Genomic DNA, 17426 nt, shown 5'->3' on the forward strand with positions numbered 1-17426 from the left:
AAAATCACCCCCAAATCAACCCAAAAACCGTCCCAAAAATGGCCGAAATTAGTCCAAAAACCACCCCAAAAACCAACACAAAATCACCCCAAAACCAGCCCCGCGAACGCCACGTCGTAGCTGGCAGGGAAAGGGTTAAAAACGGCAAAAAAATGGTCAAAATCAACCTAAAAATCACCTTCAAACAACCCCAAATTCACCCCAAAAATCACCTTCAAATGATGCCAAAATCACCCCAAATTCACTCGTAAAACCACCCCAAAATCATCCCAAAATTGCCTCAAAAATCCCCTAAAAAATGGCCAAAATCACCCCAAAAACATCTCCAAAATCATCCCAAAACCACCCCAAAACCACCCCAAAATCATCCCAAAATTGCCTCAAAAATCCCCTAAAAAATGGCCAAGATCACCCCAAAAACATCTCCAAAATCATCCCAAAATCATCCCAAAATCACCCCAAAATCCTCCTACAAGCAGCCCAAAAATCCCCTCAAAAATGGCCCAAAATCACCTCAAAAAACACCCAAAAATCACCTCAAAATCACCTCAAAAGCCCCCCAAAATGATCCCAAAATTGCCCCAAAATCGCCCCAAACCCCCCCAGGAGCCGGCACGGAACTTGGCCAGCAGCTCCCGCGGCGGGGCCGCCAACACCACGTCGTAGCTGGCAGGGAAAGGGTTAAAATGAACCAAAATCACCCAAAAATCGCTGCAAAAATCATCCCAAAATTATCCCAAAATCGCCCCAAAAATCACCTCAAAAAACACCCAAAAATCACCCCAAAACCACCCCCAAATCATCCTAAAACCGCCCCAAAAATCCCCTCAAAAATTGCCAAAATTACCTCAAAAAACACCCCAAAAATACCCCCAAAAATGGCCAAAATCACCCCAAAATCACGCCCAAATCAACCCAAAAATCACCATAAAACGACCCCAAAACCACGCCAAAAGCACCTAAGAAACCACCCCAAAATCATCCCAAAACCACCCCAAAATTATCCCAAAATTACCCCCAAATCCCCCTAAAATCACCCCAAAAATCCCCTCAAAAATGGCCAAAATTACTCCCAAAGTCACCCCAAAAACCACCCCCAAAATTGCCCCAAATATCCCCTCAAAAATGGTCAAAATCACCCCAAAATCACACCAAAAATACCCCAGAAACCACCCCAAAATCACCCCCAAATCAACCCAAAAATCACCTTCAAATGACCCCAAAATTACCCCAAAATCACCTGAAAAACCACCCCAAAACCACCCCAAAATTACCCCAGAATCACCCCCAAATCACCTCAAAATCACCTCAAAAAACACCCAAAAATCACCCCAAAATTACCCCAAAATCACCCCAAATTCCCTCATAAAACCACCCCAAAATCATCTCCAAATCATCCCAAAATTGCCTCAAAAATCCCCTAAAAAATGGCCAAGATCACCCCAAAACTATCCCAAAATTACCCCAAAAAATGGTCAAAATTCACCATTTCATGGTTACAATTTTGGGGGTCAAAAAAAACCCCAAAATCACCGCAAAAATCTCCTTAAAAATGGTCAAAAATGCACCAAAACCCACCCCAAAATTATCCCAAAGTCACTCCAAAAACCATCCCAAAAATCCCCTCCAAAATGGCCAAAATCACCCCAAAAATCCCCCCAAAATCACCTCAAAATCCCCATTTCCCTCCCAAATTTCCTTTTTTCCCCAAATTCCTGACTTTTCCCCCCAAAATTCCCATTTTTTCCCCCCAAATGGTCAAAATCAACCCAAAAATCACCTTCAAATAACCCCAAATTCACCCCCAAAATCCCATTTTCCCCCCAAATCCCTATTTTCCCCCCAAATTCCAAATTTTCCCCCCAGAATTCCTGAATTTTCCCCCAAAAGTCCCAATTTTCACCCCAAAATCCCCATTTTTCCCCAAATCCCCAGATTTCCCCCCAAAATTCCCCCAAAATTCCTGAATTTTCCCCCCAAATCCCCCAAAATCCCATTTTTCTCCCCAAAATTCCCATTTTCCCAAAATCCCCAGATTTCCCCCCAAAATTCCTGAATTTCCCCCCAAAATTTCTCCCAAAAATTTGTGAATTTCCCTCCAAAAATTCCTGAATTTTCCCCCCAAATTCCTGAATTTTCCCCTAAATTTTCCCCCCAAAATCCCCATTTTCCCCCAAATTCCCATTTTCCCAAAATCCCCAGATTTCCCCCCAAAATTTCCCCACAATTCCTGAATTTTTGCCCAAATTTCCCCCCAAAATTCCCGATTTTCCCCCCAAAAATTCCTGAATTTCCCCCCAAATTTCATCCCCAAATCCCCATTTTCCCCCAAATCCCCATTTTTCCCAAAATCCCCAGATTTCCCCCCAAAATTCCCCCAAAATTCCTGAATTTCCCCCCAAAATTCCCCCAAAATTTGTGAATTTCCCCCCCAAAATTCCTGAATTTGCCCCCAAAATTTTCCCCAAATTCCCAAATTTTCCCCCAAAATTCCCCCAAAATTCCTGAATTTTCCCCCAAATCCCCCAAAACCCCGTTTTTTCCCCCAAAATCCCCATTTTGCCCCCAAATTCCCATTTTTCCCCAAATCCCCAGATTTCCCCCCAAAATTTCCCCCAAAATTCCTGAATTTTTGCTCAAATTTCTCCCCAAATATCCTGAGTTTTCCCCCAAAATTTCTCCCCAAAATCCCAGATTTTCCCCGCAAAATCCTGGATTTTCTCCCCAAAATTCCCATTTTTCCCCCCAAATTCCCGTTTTTCCCCCAAATTCCCGTTTTGCCCAAAATCCCGGTTTTTCGCCCCAAATCGCCGCACCTGTCGACGAAGAGCACGACGAGGCCGCCCCTCCCCCGCAGCGGCTCCAGCGCCGCCCGGAGCCACCGAACCTTCTGCCCCCCCCCGGGGCTGCGCGCGATGTCCCCGCCCCGCCAGCGCCGGCCCAGCCCCAGCGTCTGGGGAGAAAAACCCAGATTTTGGTGAAAACGGGAAAAAACGGGGAAAAACGGCGAAAAAACGGCGAAAAAACGGCGAAAAATGGGCAAAAAATGGCCCAAAAAAGGAGAAATTCTGCTGTGTTCCCTCCCCCGCCAGCACTGGCCCAGCCCCAGCGTCTGGGGAGAAAAACCCAGATTTTGGTGAAAACGGGAAAAAACGGGGAAAAACGGCGAAAAAATGGCAGAAAAACGGCGAAAAAAGGGCGAAAAAACGGCCAAAAAACGGCCAAAAATTGGCCAAAAAATGGCCAAACAACGGCCCAAAAAAGGAGAAATTCTGCTGTGTCCCCTCCCCCGCCAGCGCCGGCCCAGCCCCAGCGTTTGGGGACAAAAACTGAGATTTTGGGAAAACGGGAAAAAACGGGAAAAAACGGTGAAAAAACGGTGAAAAACGGTGAAAAAACGGTGAAAAACGGTGAAAAAATGGTGAAAAAACGGTGAAAAATGGTGAAAAACGGTGAAAAAACAGCGAGAAACAGCCAAAAAATGGCCCAAAAAAGGAGAAATTCTGCTGTGTTCCCTCCCCCGCCAGCGCCGGCCCAGCCCCAGCGTCTGGGGAGAAAAACCCAGATTTTGGTGAAAACGGGAAAAAACGGTGAAAAAACAGGGAAAAACGGTGAAAAAACGGCGAAAAAACGGCGAAAAAACGGCCAAAAAACGGCCCAAAAAAGGAGAAATTCTGCTGTGTTCCCTGCCTCGCCAGCACCAGCCCAGGCCCAGCGTCTGGGGAGAAAAACCCAGATTTTGGTGAAAAATGGGAAAAAACGGTGAAAAACGGTGAAAAATGGGGAAAAAACGGGAAAAAAGGGCGAAAAAACGGCCAAAAAACGGCCCAAAAAAGGAGAAATTCTGCTGTGTTCCCTGCCTCGCCAGCGCCGGCCCAGCCCCAGAGTCTGGGGAGAAAAACCCAGATTTTGGTGAAAACGGGAAAAAACGGGAAAAAACGGTGAAAAAACGGCGAAAAATGGGGAAAAAACGGCGAAAAAACGGCCAAACAACGGCCAAAAAATGGCCCAAAAAAGGAGAAGTTCTTCTGTGTCCCCGCCCCGCCAGCGCCGGCCCAGCCCCAGCGTCTGGGGAGAAAAACCCAGATTTTGGTGAAAACGGGAAAAAACGGGAAAAAACGGTGAAAAATGGGGAAAAAACGGGGAAAAAACGGCCAAAAAATGGCCCAAAAAAGGAGAAATTCTGCTGTGTCCCCTCCCCCGCCAGCGCCGGCCCAGGCCCAGAGTCTGGGGAGAAAAAACGAGATTTTGGGAAAAATGGGAAAAAACGGGAAAAAACAGTGAAAAACGGTGAAAAAACGGTGAAAAAACGGCAAAAAACGGTGAAAAAACGGCGAAAAAACGGGCAAAAAATGGCCCAAAAAAGGAGAAATTCTGCTGTGTTCCCTGCCCCGCCAGCGCCGGCCCAGGCCCAGAGTCTGGGGAGAAAAACCCAGATTTTGGTGAAAACGGGAAAAAACGGTGAAAAACGGTGAAAAATGGGGAAAAAACGGGAAAAAAGGGCGAAAAAACGGCCAAAAAACGGCCAAAAATTGGCCAAAAAATGGCGAAAAACGGCCCAAAAAAGGAGAAATTCTGCTGTGTCCCCTCCCCCGCCAGCGCCGGCCCAGGCCCAGCGTCTGGGGAAAAAAACCCAGATTTTGGTGAAAACGGGAAAAAACGGGAAAAAACAGTGAAAAACGGTGAAAAAAGGCGAAAAAACGGCCAAAAAATGGCGAAAAACGGCCCAAAAAAGGAGAAATTCTGCTGTGTCCCCTCCCCCGCCAGTGCCGGCCCAGCCCCAGCGTCTGGGGAGAAAAACCGAGATTTTGGGAAAAATGGGAAAAAACGGTGAAAAACGGTGAAAAAACGGCCAAAAATTGGCCAAAAAATGGCCAAACAACGGCCCAAAAAAGGAGAAATTCTGCTGTGTCCCCTGCCCCGCCAGCACCGGCCCAGGCCCAGCGTCTGGGGAAAAAAACCCAGATTTTGGTGAAAACGGGAAAAAACGGGAAAAAACGGTGAAAAAACGGCGAAAAAACGGGCAAAAAACGGCCCAAAAAAGGAGAAATTCTGCTGTGTTCCCTGCCTCGCCAGCGCTGGCCCAGCCCCAGCGTCTGGGGAGAAAAACCCAGATTTTGGTGAAAATGGGAAAAAACGGGAAAAAACGGTGAAAAAATGGTGAAAAAACGGCCAAACAACGGCCAAAAAATGGCCCAAAAAAGGAGAAGTTCTTCTGTGTCCCCTCCCCCGCCAGCGCCGGCCCAGGCCCAGCGTTTGGGGACAAAAACCGAGATTTTGGGAAAACGGGAAAAAACGGGGAAAAACGGGGAAAAAACGGTGAAAAAATGGTGAAAAAACGGTGAAAAAACGGTGAAAAAACGGGCAAAAAATGGCCCAAAAAAGGAGAAATTCTGCTGTGTTCCCTGCCTCGCCAGCGCCGGCCCAGCCCCAGCGTCTGGGGAGAAAAACCCAGATTTTGGTGAAAAATGGGAAAAAACGGGAAAAATGGTGAAAAAATGGTGAAAAACGGTGAAAAAACGGCGAAAAAACGGCGAAAAAACGGGCAAAAAATGGCCCAAAAAAGAAGAAATTCTGCTGTGTCCCCTCCCCCGCCAGCGCCGGCCCAGGCCCAGCGTCTGGGGAGAAAAACCCAGATTTTGGTGAAAACGGGAAAAAACGGGAAAAAACGGGGAAAAACGGCGAAAAACGGTGAAAAAACGGGGAAAAACGGCCAAAAACGGGCAAAAAATGGGGAAAAAATGGGGAAATTCTGCTGTGTCCCTGATGTCCCCAGGCTCAGAGTTTGGGTGGAAAAACTGAGATTTTGGGAAAAATGTTAAAAAATGGGAAAAAACGGTGAAAAAATGGGAAAAAACGGTGAAAAACGGCCAAAAAATGGGGAAATTCTTCTGTGTCCCCTCCCCCGCCAGCGCCGGCCCAGCCCCAGCGTCTGGGGAGAAAAACCGAGATTTTGGTGAAAACGGGAAAAAACGGGAAAAAAGGTGAAAAAACGGCGAAAAAACGGTGAAAAAACTGCGAAAAAACGGCGAAAAAACGGCGAAAAAACGGCGAAAAAACGGGGAAATTCTGCTGTGTCCCTGATGTCCCCAGGCCCAGGGTTTTGGGTGGAAAAAAGGGAAATTTGGGAAGAAAAAGAAAAATATTAAAAATTGCGTGAAAAATGGTGAAAAATGGCCAAAAAATGGCCCAAAAAAGAGCAAAGAAAACAGCAAAAAATGGGGAAATTCTGCTGTGTCCCTGATGTCCCCAGGCTCAGAGTTTGGGTGGAAAAACCGAGATTTTGGGAAAAATGTTAAAAAATGGGAAAAAACGGTGAAAAAATGGTGAAAAATGGGGAAAAAATGGGGAAAAAACGGCCAAAAAATGGAGAAAAAACGGCCAAAAAATGGGGAAATTCTTCTGTGTCCCCTCCCCCGCCAGCGCCGGCCCAGGCCCAGAGTCTGGGGAGAAAAAAACAGATTTTGGGAAAAATGGGAAAAAATGGGAAAAAACGGTGAAAAACGGTGAAAAAATGGGGAAAAAATGAGGAAAAAATGGAGAAAAACGGGCAAAAAACGACCAAAAAATGGGGAAATTCTGCTGTGTCCCCTCCCCTGCCAGCGCCGGCCCAGCCCCAGGGTTTGGGGAGAAAAAACCAGATTTTGGGAAAAATGTTAAAAAATGGGAAAAAACGGTGAAAAAACGGCAAAACCCGCCCCTCCCCAAGCCCTTTAAGCCCGCCCCCTCTGTTTAGCCCCTCCCCCACCTGGATGCTGAAGTTGAAGCCCCTCCCCCTTTAGCCCCGCCCCTCTAGCCCCTCCCCATCTGAATGTGGTATTTGAAGCCCCGCCCCATCCCTTTGGCCCCTCCCCATTGCCCCACCCCCTTTAGCCCCACCCCATCCCTTAGCCACGCCCCATTACCTGCACACTGTAGTTGTAGCCCCGCCTTATCCCCTTTAGCCCCGCCCCCGTGTAGCCCCGCCCCTCACCTGTGTGCTGTAATCGAAGCCCCGCCCCCAGCCCTTTACCCCGCCCCATCTCTGCAGCCCCGCCCACACCCGCACGCCGTAGTTGGAGCCCTGCCCCCTTAGCCCCACCCCCCGTAGCCCCGCCCCCTTTAGCCCCACCCCTTACCTGTACACTGTAGTTGCAGCCCTGCCCCTTTAGCCCCGCCCCATCCTCTTTAGCCCCGCCCCTTACCTGTGCACTGTAGTTGTAGCCCTGCCCCCTTAGCCCCGCCCCAGTCCTTTAGCCCTGCCCCATTTGGCCCCACCCCCTTTAGCCCCGCCCCCTTTAGCTCCGCCCCTACCTTCATGCTGTACTTGAAGCCCTGCCCCTTTAGCACCGCCCCATCCCCCTAGGCCCCGCCCCTTTTAGCACCGCCCCTTTAGCCCCTCCCCCTTTAGCCCCGCCCCCCATTTGGCCCCGCCCCTACCTTCACGCTGTAGTTGAAGGCGTGGGCGGAGCGCAGGAAGCGCCGGTAGCCATCGGTCACCTCTGTGGCCACCGTGAGAACGAGCAGGCCTGGACAGAGTGACCACTGACCGCTGAGTGACCACTGACCACTGAGTGACCACTGATACACTGACACCCTCACCTCTGTGGCCACCGTGAGAACCAGGAGCCCTGGATAGAGTGACCACTGACCACTGAGTGACCACTGACCACTGACCCACCCATCAGTCACCTCTGTGGCCACCGTGAGAACGAGCAGGCCTGGACAGAGTGACCACTGACCACTGAGTGACCACTGAGTGACCACTGACCACTGAGTGACCACTGAGTGACCACTGAGTGACCACTGACCACTGAGTGACCACTGACCACTGACCACTGAGTGACCGCTGAGTGACCACTGACCAATGAGTGACCACAGAGTGACGCCTGGCCCCTCCCACTGACCTTTGGCCCCTCCCCTGACCCCTCCCCTGCCCCTCCCCCACTCACCATCCTCAGGGTCGCTCCCGGGTTCATTTTCGGGGCAATTTTCGGCATTTTCGGGGCAATTTTCGGCATTTTCGGGGCAATTTTCGGCATTTTTGGGGTCGGTCCCTGCGGCGGTCCCGGCCTCAATCCCGGGGTCGCTTCTGGGGCAATTTCGAGAATTTTCGGGGCAATTTTGAAGAATTTCGGGGCAATTTTCGGAATTTCCGGGGCAGTTTCGGGAGTTTCCGGGGCAATTTTGGGGAATTTCGGGCTCAGCCCCGGGGGGGATTTTGGGGCAATTTTGGGGAATTTCGGGGCAGGTCCCTGGGGGGTTCCCGCCGCTTTTGGGGCAGTTCCGGCCGCTTTTGGGGGCGCTCCCGGGGCTCCCCAGCAGCAGCAGCAGCAGCAGCAGCAGCGGCAGCGCAAGCGCGGCCATGGCGCGTGGGGGGGCGTGGCTTACACCAAAGGGCGTGGCCTCCCACCGCGCCTCATCCAATCCCCGCCCGCCTCACCGCCAATCCCCGCCCCCTCACCCAATCAGCGCCGAGGGGCGTGGCCAGAGCGGAATTGCCACGTTGCCAGGAGCGGGGGAAAAAAATGGGCGTGGCTTCCTGAGCGCCACACCAAATATGGCGAAAATAGGGGCGGGGCTTTCCCACGCCGCGCTCAAGATGGCGGCGGAGGGTTGAGGGCGGAAGTGGAGCGGGGCGGGGAGCGGAAGATGGCGGCGGAGAGGGCGGAAGTGAAGGGCGGCCGACCGGAAGTCGCCTCACGATGGGGGAGAAGAAAACGTCGGGTGAGGGCGGAGGGGCCCGGCGGGTCCCGGGCTTGGTTTTGGGGTCCCGGGGTTGATTTTGGGGCTCCAGGGTTGGTTTGGGGGGTCCCGGGTTGGTTTGGGGGGTCCCGGGGCCGGTTCGGGGGTCCCGGGGTTGATTTGGGGGGTCCCGGTTCTGTTTTGGGGATCCCGGGTTCGGTTCGGGGGTCCCGGGGTTGATTTTGGGCTCCCGGTTTTTAAGAATTCCCAGGGGTTTTTTTGGTTTTGTTTTTTTTTTTTTTTTGTGGCTACTTCCCCCCCTTTTTTTTTTTTTTTCCGAAAATTGCCAAGGGTTTTTTTGTTAATTCCCGGAATTTTTTTTTTTTTTTTTTGGTAATTCCCGAATTTTTATTTGGGGGAGATTCCCAGTTTTTTTATGGGCTAAGTTCCTGATTTTTCGGGATAAATTCTCGAATTTTCGGGATAAATGCCCCATTTTTGGGGGGGAAATTCCCGATTTTTTGGGGGCTAAATTCCCAATTTTTGGGGGGTAAATGCCCGATTTTTTGGGAGTAAATTCTCAAGTTTTCAGGGTATATTTTTTGATTTGTTTTTTTCATTAATTCCCGGGATTTTTTCCGTCCATTAATTCCTGGACGGGCTCAATCCACCCTAGAAAAATCCCGATTTTGGGGTTTTTTTTGTGGAAAAATCGGGGGTTTTTTGGGGGAATTTCGGATTTTTTGGGGGTTTTTTGGGGTAAATTCCCGATTTTTCGGGATTCCCGAATTTCGGGGTCCCCCCTGACCCGTTTCCCCCCAGCCCGGCTCCTGGACGGGCTCAATCCGCCTCAGAAAAATCCAGAAAAATCCCGATTTTTGAGGGTTTTTTTGTGGAAAATTCGGGGTTTTTTTGGGGGAATTTCGGATTTTTTCGGGGTTTTTTGGGGTAAATTCCCGGATTTTTTTGGATCCCCGAATTTCGGGGTCCCCCTGACCCGTTTCCCCCAGCCCGGATCCTGGATGGGCTCAATCCGCCTCAGAAAAATCCAGAAAAATCCCGATTTTTGAGGGTTTTTTGTGGAAAATTCGGGGATTTTTTGGGGAATTTCGGATTTTTTCGGGGTTTTTTGGGGTAAATTCCCGGGTTTTTTTGGATCCCCGAATTCCGGGGTCCCCCCTGAGCCGTTTCCCCCAGCCCGGCTCCTGGACGGGCTCAATCCGCCTCAGAAAAATCCAGAAAAATCCCGATTTTTGAGGTTTTTTTGTGGAAAAATCGGGCTTTTTTCAGGAATTTTCGGGATTTTTTTTGGATCCCCGAATTTCGGGGTCCCCCCTGACCCGTTTTCCCCCAGTCCGCGTTCCCGAGGCGGGTCCTGGACGGGCTCAATCCGCCCCAGAAAAATCCAGAAAAATCCCGATTTTTGAGTTTTTTTTGTGGAAAATTCGGGGTTTTTTGGGGAATTTCGGATTTTTTCGGGGTTTTTTGGGGTAAATTCCCGGGTTTTTTTGGATTTCCCCCAGCCCGCGTTCCCGAGGGGGGTCCCCGGCGGGTCCTGGACGGGCTCAATCCGCCTCAGAAAAATCCAGAAAAATCCCGATTTTTGGGGTTTTTTTGTGGAAAATTCGGGGTTTTTTGGGGAATTTCGGATTTTTTCGGGGTTATTTGGGGTAAATTCCCGGGTTTTTTTGGATGTCCCCAGCCCGCGTTCCCGAGGGGGGTCCCCGGCGGGTCCTGGACGCTCCCGCGCGGCAGCGGCGGCTGCACCGGCAGCTGGAGGCGCTGGAGAACGACAACTTCGGCGACGATCCGCAGGCGGGGCTGCCCCGGCCCGGGAAACGGCTGCCGAACTTCAGCGACACCGCCGAGACCGGTACCGGCCCGGGACTGGGGGGTTTGGGGGGTTTAAATGGGATTTAAATGGGATTTGGGGCTGCCCAACTTCAGCGACACCGCCGAGACCGGTACCGGGCCGGGACTGGGGGGTTTATAGGGGATTTAAATGGGATTTGGGGGGTTTATAGGGGGTTTATAGGGGATTTAAAGGGGATTTAAAGGGGATTTGGGGGGTTTAAAGGGGGTTTATAGGGGATTTAAAGGGGATTTAAAGGGGATTTGGGGGCTTTATAGGGGGTTTATAGGGGATTTAAAGGGGATTTAAAGGGGATTTGGGGGGTTTATAGGGGGTTTATAGGGGATTTAAATGGGATTTAAAGGGGATTTGGGGGGTTTAAAGGGGATTCAAATGGGATTTGGGGCTGCCCAACTTCAGCGACACTGCCGAGACCGGTACCGGCCCGGGATTGGGGGGTTTGGGGGATTTAAATGGGATTTGGGGGATTTAAAGGGGATTTGGGGCTGCCCAACTTCAGCGACACCGCCGAGACCGGTACCGGGCCGGGTCTGGGGAGTTTAAAGGGGATTTAAATGGGATTTGGGGGGTTTATAGGGGATTTAAAGGGGATTTAAAGGGGATTTGGGGGTTTATAGGGGGTTTATAGGGGATTTAAAGGGGATTTAAAGGGGATTTGGGGGGTTTATAGGGGGTTTATAGGGGATTTAAATGGGATTTAAAGGGGATTTGGGGGGTTTAAAGGGGATTTAAAGGGGATTTGGGGGGTTTAAAGGGGATTTAAAGGGGATTTGGGGGTTTATAGGGGGTTTATAGGGGATTTGGGGGATTTAAATGGGATTTAAATGGGATTTGGGGCTGCCCAACTTCAGCGACACCGCCGAGACCGGTACCGGGCTGGGATTGGGGGGTTTACAGGGGATTTGGGGGGTTTATAGGGGATTTGGGGGGGTCCCGGCCCGGGAAACGGCTCCCGAACTTCAGCGACTCCGCCAAGACCGGTACCGGCCCGGGATTGGGGGGTTTGGGGGATTTAAAGGGGATTTAAGTAGGATTTGGGGGGTTTAAAGGGGATTTAAAGGGGATTTAAAGGGGATTTGGGGGGTTTAAAGGGGATTTAAAGGGGATTTGGGGGGCTTAAAGGGGATTTAAAGGGGATTTAGGGCTGCCCAACTTCAGCGACACCGCCGAGACCGGTACCGGGCCGGGTCTGGGGGGTTTAAAGGGGATTTAAAGGGGATTTGGGGGTTTATAGGGGATTTAAAGGGGATTTAAAGGGGATTTGGGGGGTTTATAGGGGGTTTGTAGGGGATTTAAATGGGATTTAAAGGGGATTTGGGGGGTTTAAAGGGGATTTAAAGGGGATTTGGGGGGTTTATAGGGGGTTTATAGGGGATTTGGGGGGCTTAAATGGGATTTAAATGGGATTTGGGGCTGCCCAACTTCAGCGACACCGCCGAGACCGGTACCAGGCTGGGATTGGGGGGTTTATAGGGGATTTGGGGGTTTATAGGGGATTTGGGGGGGTCCCGGCCCGGGAAACGGCTGCCCAACTTCAGTGACACCGCCGAGACCGGTACCGGGCCGGGTTTGGGGGTTTGGGGGATTTAAATGGGATTTAAATGGGATTTAGGGGATTTAAAGGGGATTTAAATGGGATTTGGGGCTGCCCAACTTCAGCGACACCGCCGAGACCGGTACCGGGCCGGGTCTGGGGGGTTTATAGGGGATTTAAATGGGATTTAAAGGGGTTTGGGGGGTTTAAAGGGGATTTAGGGGATTTAAAGGGGATTTAAATGGGATTTAAAGGGGATTTGGGGGGGGGGGGGGGGGGGGGGGGGGGGGGGGGGGGGGGGGGGGGGGGGGGGGGGTTGGGGGGTTGGGGCTTAAAGGGGATTTAGGGGATTTAAAGGGGGTTTATAGGGGATTTAAAGGGGATTTAAAGGGGATTTGGGGGGTTTATAGGGGGTTTATAGGGGATTTAAATGGGATTTAAAGGGGATTTGGGGGGTTTATAGGGGGTTTATAGGGGATTTGGGGGGCTTAAATGGGATTTAAATGGGATTTGGGGCTGCCCAACTTCAGCGACACCGCCGAGACCGGTACCGGGCTGGGATTGGGGGGTTTATAGGGGATTTGGGGGGTTTATAGGGGATTTGGGGGGTTTATAGGGGATTTGGGGGGGTCCCGGCCCGGGAAACGGCTCCCGAACTTCAGCGACACCGCCGAGACTGGTACCGGGCCGGGTCCGGGGGGTTTATAGGGGATTTAAATGGGATTTAAAGGGGATTTGGGGGGTTTAAAGGGGATTTGGGGGATTTAAAGGGGATTTAGGGGATTTAAAGGGGATTTGGGGGGATTTCAATGGGATTTAGGGGATTTAAAGGGGATTTGGGGGGATTTCAATGGGATTTGGGGGGATTTAAAGGGGATTTGGGGGATTTAAAGGGGATTTAAAGGGGATTTGGGGGGTTTAAAGGGGATTTAAAGGGGATTTGGGGGGTTTAAAGGGGGATTTAAAGGGGATTTGGGGTGATTTAGTGGGGATTTGGGGGGAAATTGGGCAGATTTTGGGGGGTTTAAAGGGAATTTATGGGGATTTGTGGGGGTTAAGGGGGAATTGGGGGAGTTAAAGGGGATTTAGGGGGTTTAAATGGGATTTTGGGCTGAATTTTGGGGTGAATTTTGGCTTTCCCCAGGGAAGAAGAAGAAGAAAACTCGGGGCGATCATTTCAAGCTGCGCTTTCGTAAAAACTTCCAGGCCCTGCTGGAGGAACAGGTGGGGATTGGGAAATCTGGGGGAATTTCAGGGGATTTGGGGGAAGTTTGGGGAGGTTTGGAGACATTTTGGGTCTAAATTCTGGATTTTTGAGCTGGATTTGTGATTTTAACCTGGTTTTTTTTTGGGGCTGATTTTGGGTCTGAATCCTGGACTCTGGGTCTGAATTCTGGATTTTTGGGTTGGATTTTGGGGCTGAATTCTACATTTTGGGGCTGGATTTTGTTATTTTCAGCTAGATTTTGGAGCTGGTTCTGAGGCTGAATTCGGGATTTTTTGGACTGAATTTTTGATTTTAACCTGAATTTTTTGGGGCTGAATTCTGGACTCTGGGTCTGAATTCTGGATTTTGGGGCTGAATTCAAATTTTTGGGGCTGGATTTTTATTTTCAGCCAGATTTTGGGGATAATTTTGAAGCTGAATTTTGCATATTTGGGCTGGATTTTGAGGCTGAATTTTTGATTTTAATCCGGATTTTTTGGGGCTGATTTTGGATCTGAATCCTGAATCTGAATTCTGGATTTTGGGGCTGGATTTTTTATTTTCAGCTAGATTTTGGGGCTGGTTCTGGGGCTGAATTTGGGATTTTTTGGTCTGAATTTTTGATTTTAACCCGAATTTTTTGGGGCTGATTTTGTAGCTGAATTCTGGACTCTGGGTCTGAATTCTGGATTTTGGGGCTGGATTTTTTATTTTCAGCCAGATTTTGGGGCTGATTTTGAAGCTGAATTCCGGATTTTTCGGACTGAGTTTTTGATTTTAACCCGGATTTTTCGGGGCTGATTTTGGGGCTGAATTCTGGATTTTTGGGGCTGAGTTTTACCTTTTAACCCCTTCAGAACCTGAGTGCGGCCGAGGGCCCCAATTACGTCTCGGCCGGGGCTGCCCCGTCCCGGCTGCCCCAGCGCCACTTCTGCGCCGTCTGCGGCTTCCCCTCGGGCTACACCTGCGTCACCTGCGGGGCCAGGTACTGCTGCACGCGCTGCCTGGGCACCCACCAGGACACCAGGTAGGGGGCAGCGAAAAACCGGGGAAAAACGGTGAAAAAACGGGAAAAAAATGGGAAAAAGCGGCCCAAAAATGGGAAAAAACGGCCCAAAAATGGGAAAAAAATGGCCCAAAAATGGGAAAAAACGGCCCAAAAATGGGTTTGGGGACACACCTGGCTCACCTGTGGGGCTGCACGCGCTGCCTGGGCACCCACCAGGACACCAGGTATGGGGGAGCAAAAAAACCGGCGAAAAACGGGGAAAAAACGGGAATAATGGACAAAAAATGGGAACAAACCAGAAAAAAATAGGGAAAAAAACAAGGAAAAATGGGGGAAAATGGGAAATGGAGAACCAACAAAAATGAGGAAAAAAAAAGTGAAAAATGGGGGAAAATCTGGGAAAAATGGGGGAAAATGGCCCAAAAATGGGTTTGGGGACACACCTGGGTCACCTGTGGGGCTGCACGCGCTGCCTGGGCACCCAGCAGGACACCAGGTCAGGATCCACCCCGAAAACGGGGAAAAAATAGGGAAAAGGATGAAAAAACGGGAAAAAACGGTGAAAAAATGGGGAAAAGGAAAAAATGGGAATAATAGACAAAAAATGGTAACAAACCAGAAAAAAATAGGGAAAAAAACGAGGAAAAAATGGGGGAAAATGGGAAATGGAGAACCAACAAAAATTAGGAAAAAAACCTATGAAAAATGGGAGAAAAGCTGGGAAAAATAGGGAAAAAATTGGGAAAAATGGCCCAAAAATGGGGAAAAATGGGAAAAAATGGGAAAAAACAGGAAAAATGGGGGGAAATGGGAAAACCAACAAAAAATGGGAAAAAATCCAGGAAAATTGAAAAAACGGCAAAAAAAAGGGAAAAGAATGGCAAAAAATGGGAAATATGGGAAAATCAACAAAAAGAAAAGGAAAAACATGGGAGAAAATGGGGAAAATTGGAAATCGGGAAAAAAAAAAGGTGGAAAAGTGGGAAAAGCAATAGAAAGTGAGAAAAAAATCAGGAAAATAGGAAAACCAAGAAAAAAGGGTAAAATTTGGTAAAAAATGAGTAAAGCAAGGAAAAATGGGGAAAAAAATTGGGAAAGCCCAGGAAAATGAGAAAAATAGCAAAAAAATGGGGAAAAAACCCAGGAAAATGGCGAAAAACTACAGGAAAATGGGAAAAATTGAGGAGGAAATGGGGAAAATAGGAAAAATGGGGGAAATGGTGAAAAATGGGAAAAAAATGGGAAAAAATAGCAAAAAAAGAGAAAAACTCAGTGGGAATTTTGCCTGAGATTGGGACTCCGAGGTCTTGGGGGGGAGGGGTCTCACCCTGTTGACCTCTGACCTTTCCCTCCCCTCCCCCACAGGTGCCTGAAGTGGACGGTGTGACTCCGCCCCCAATATGGCTGATGTGGCCACGCCCACAACATGGCTGCCCTGATGCCGCCCCAAAATGGCCGCCGTGAGCGCGTCTTGTTTTGGCCCCGCCCCTAAAATGGCTGCCACGGTTCCACCCCCCCCAAGATGGCCGCCATGGTCCCACCCCAAGATGGCTGCCGTGACTCCACCACCAACATGGCCACACCCCCAAAATGGCTGCTTTGGCTCCACCCCTAAGATGGCCACCATGACCACGCCTACAAAATGGCCACCACAAATCCACCCCAAGATGGCTGCCATGGCCCCACCCCCAAGATGGCCGCCATGTCCATGCCCATAAAATGGCCACCATGGCCCCACCCACAAAATGGCTGCCATGACTCCACCCCCAACATGGCCACACCCACAAAATGGCGGCCATAGCACCACCCCCAAGATGGCTTCCATGACCACACCCACAAAATGGCCGCCATGGCCCCACCCACCCCCAAGATGGCGGCCGGGCCCGGTTTGAACCAAAATCTGACTTTTTCCTACCAAAATCTTTGGGATCGACTTTATTTGGGGAGGTGGGAGGAGCTACAGGAGAGGGGGCGGGGTCCGGGGAAGGGGGCGGGGCCTCGGGAAGAGGGGAAAAAACGGGAAAATCGGGAAAAATTGCGGGAGAAACGAGCGGGAACCGTGACCCCGCCCCTTGAGGGCGGAGCTGCGCCGCCATTGGTCCAAGATGGCCGCCCTGGGCTCTGATTGGACGAACGTTCCCTGAGGGCTCCGCCCCTTTGTGAGAGTCGGCATCCTATTGGCTGCTGGGGCCCCGCCCCGGGCCAAGCCACGCCCATTTTAGGGCCAAGTCACGCCCACAAATTCAAACCACGCCCCTTTCTGGGTAAGCCACACCCCCTTTAGGGCAAAGCCCCACCCACAAATCCAAGCCACGCCCATTTTAGGGTCAAGCCACACCCCCCAACCAAAGTCCCATCATCTGGTCCAAGCCCCGCCCCTTTGGTCCAAGCCCCGCCCCCAAATCCCCTTGTGTTGTCCAGGCTCCGCCTCCTGTGACGTCACCAGGGCGCCGTCCCTCAGCAGCCAATCAGAATTGGCTCCACCCCTTGGGGCGGGGCGAGGCCGCCTGCAGCTGTGGGGATAATGAGATGCAAATGAGCTGGGGAAGGGATGGGTGAGGGGAAGGGATGGGTGTGGTCAGGCGAGGGGCGTGGCCAGGGTTTATATCCCTGCTCCCACAGCGGGCGGGGCTAACTGGGGCGGGGTTTGTCCCGGTGGGCGTGGCCTGCTTACCTGGTGGGTGGGGTTTATGTCCTTTCTAACCCAATGGGCGTGGCCCAGTGGGGGCGTGGTTTATTTCTCTGCTCCCCCAATGGGTGGGGCTCATGGGGGCGGGGTTTCCCCGGTGGGCGTGGCCTGCTCACATGGTGGGCGGATCTTACGGTGGGCGGGGTTTAGGCCCTCTGTAACCCAGTGGGCGTGGCCCAGTGGGGGCGGGGTTTATTTATCTGCTCTCTCCGTGTGCAGGGCTCAATGGGGGCGGGGTTTCCCGGTGTGCGTGGCCTGCTCACCTGGTGGGTGGGGCTTACTGTGGGCGGAGTTTAGGTACTATCTAATCCAATGGGCGTGGTCCAGTGGGGGTGGGGTTTATTTCTCTGCTCCCCCCAGTGGGTGGGGCTCATGGGGGCGGGGTTTCCTCCGTGGGCGTGGCCTGCTCACCTGGTGGGCGGGGCTTACTGGGGCAGAGTTTAGGTACTA

At 51.0% G+C, this 17426-nt stretch overlaps 2 protein-coding genes across 2 annotated transcripts in view; one reads left to right on the plus strand and one right to left on the minus strand.

Annotated features, from left to right (window-relative positions):
- The window catches only part of LOC115916965 (multifunctional procollagen lysine hydroxylase and glycosyltransferase LH3-like), a 34530-nt gene extending 26184 nt beyond the window's left edge, over nucleotides 1-8346 (minus strand). Inside the window, 4 exon segments of the mRNA XM_030970700.1 lie at nucleotides 2817-2953; nucleotides 7420-7479; nucleotides 7582-7610; nucleotides 7932-8346. Coding sequence (XP_030826560.1) covers nucleotides 2817-2953; nucleotides 7420-7479; nucleotides 7582-7610; nucleotides 7932-8346 — 641 coding nt within the window.
- A 305-nt stretch (nucleotides 8347-8651) lies between these two features.
- Nucleotides 8652-15953, plus strand: ZNHIT1 (zinc finger HIT-type containing 1). The gene is made up of 5 exons (XM_030970705.1): nucleotides 8652-8706; nucleotides 10367-10537; nucleotides 13216-13295; nucleotides 14136-14305; nucleotides 15653-15953. The coding sequence occupies exons 1-5, from the start codon at nucleotides 8685-8687 to the stop codon at nucleotides 15672-15674; spliced, it is 465 nt and encodes a 154-aa protein (XP_030826565.1). The 5' UTR covers nucleotides 8652-8684; the 3' UTR covers nucleotides 15675-15953.
- Nucleotides 15954-17426: the final 1473 nt, after the last annotated feature.

This window comes from Camarhynchus parvulus, unplaced genomic scaffold (assembly GCF_901933205.1).
Source record: "Camarhynchus parvulus unplaced genomic scaffold, STF_HiC, whole genome shotgun sequence".
Lineage (NCBI taxonomy): Eukaryota > Metazoa > Chordata > Aves > Passeriformes > Thraupidae > Camarhynchus > Camarhynchus parvulus.

Bases quoted from the DNA above. Each gene is read 5' to 3' on its own strand.
- ZNHIT1 (XM_030970705.1), top strand. From the start codon at position 8,685: ATGGGGGAGAAGAAAACGTCGG. The intron at 13,296-14,135 runs GTGGGGATTGGG...TAACCCCTTCAG, and splicing joins AGGCCCTGCTGGAGGAACAG to AACCTGAGTGCGGCCGAGGG. The intron at 14,306-15,652 runs GTAGGGGGCAGC...CCTCCCCCACAG, and splicing joins GGCACCCACCAGGACACCAG to GTGCCTGAAGTGGACGGTGT.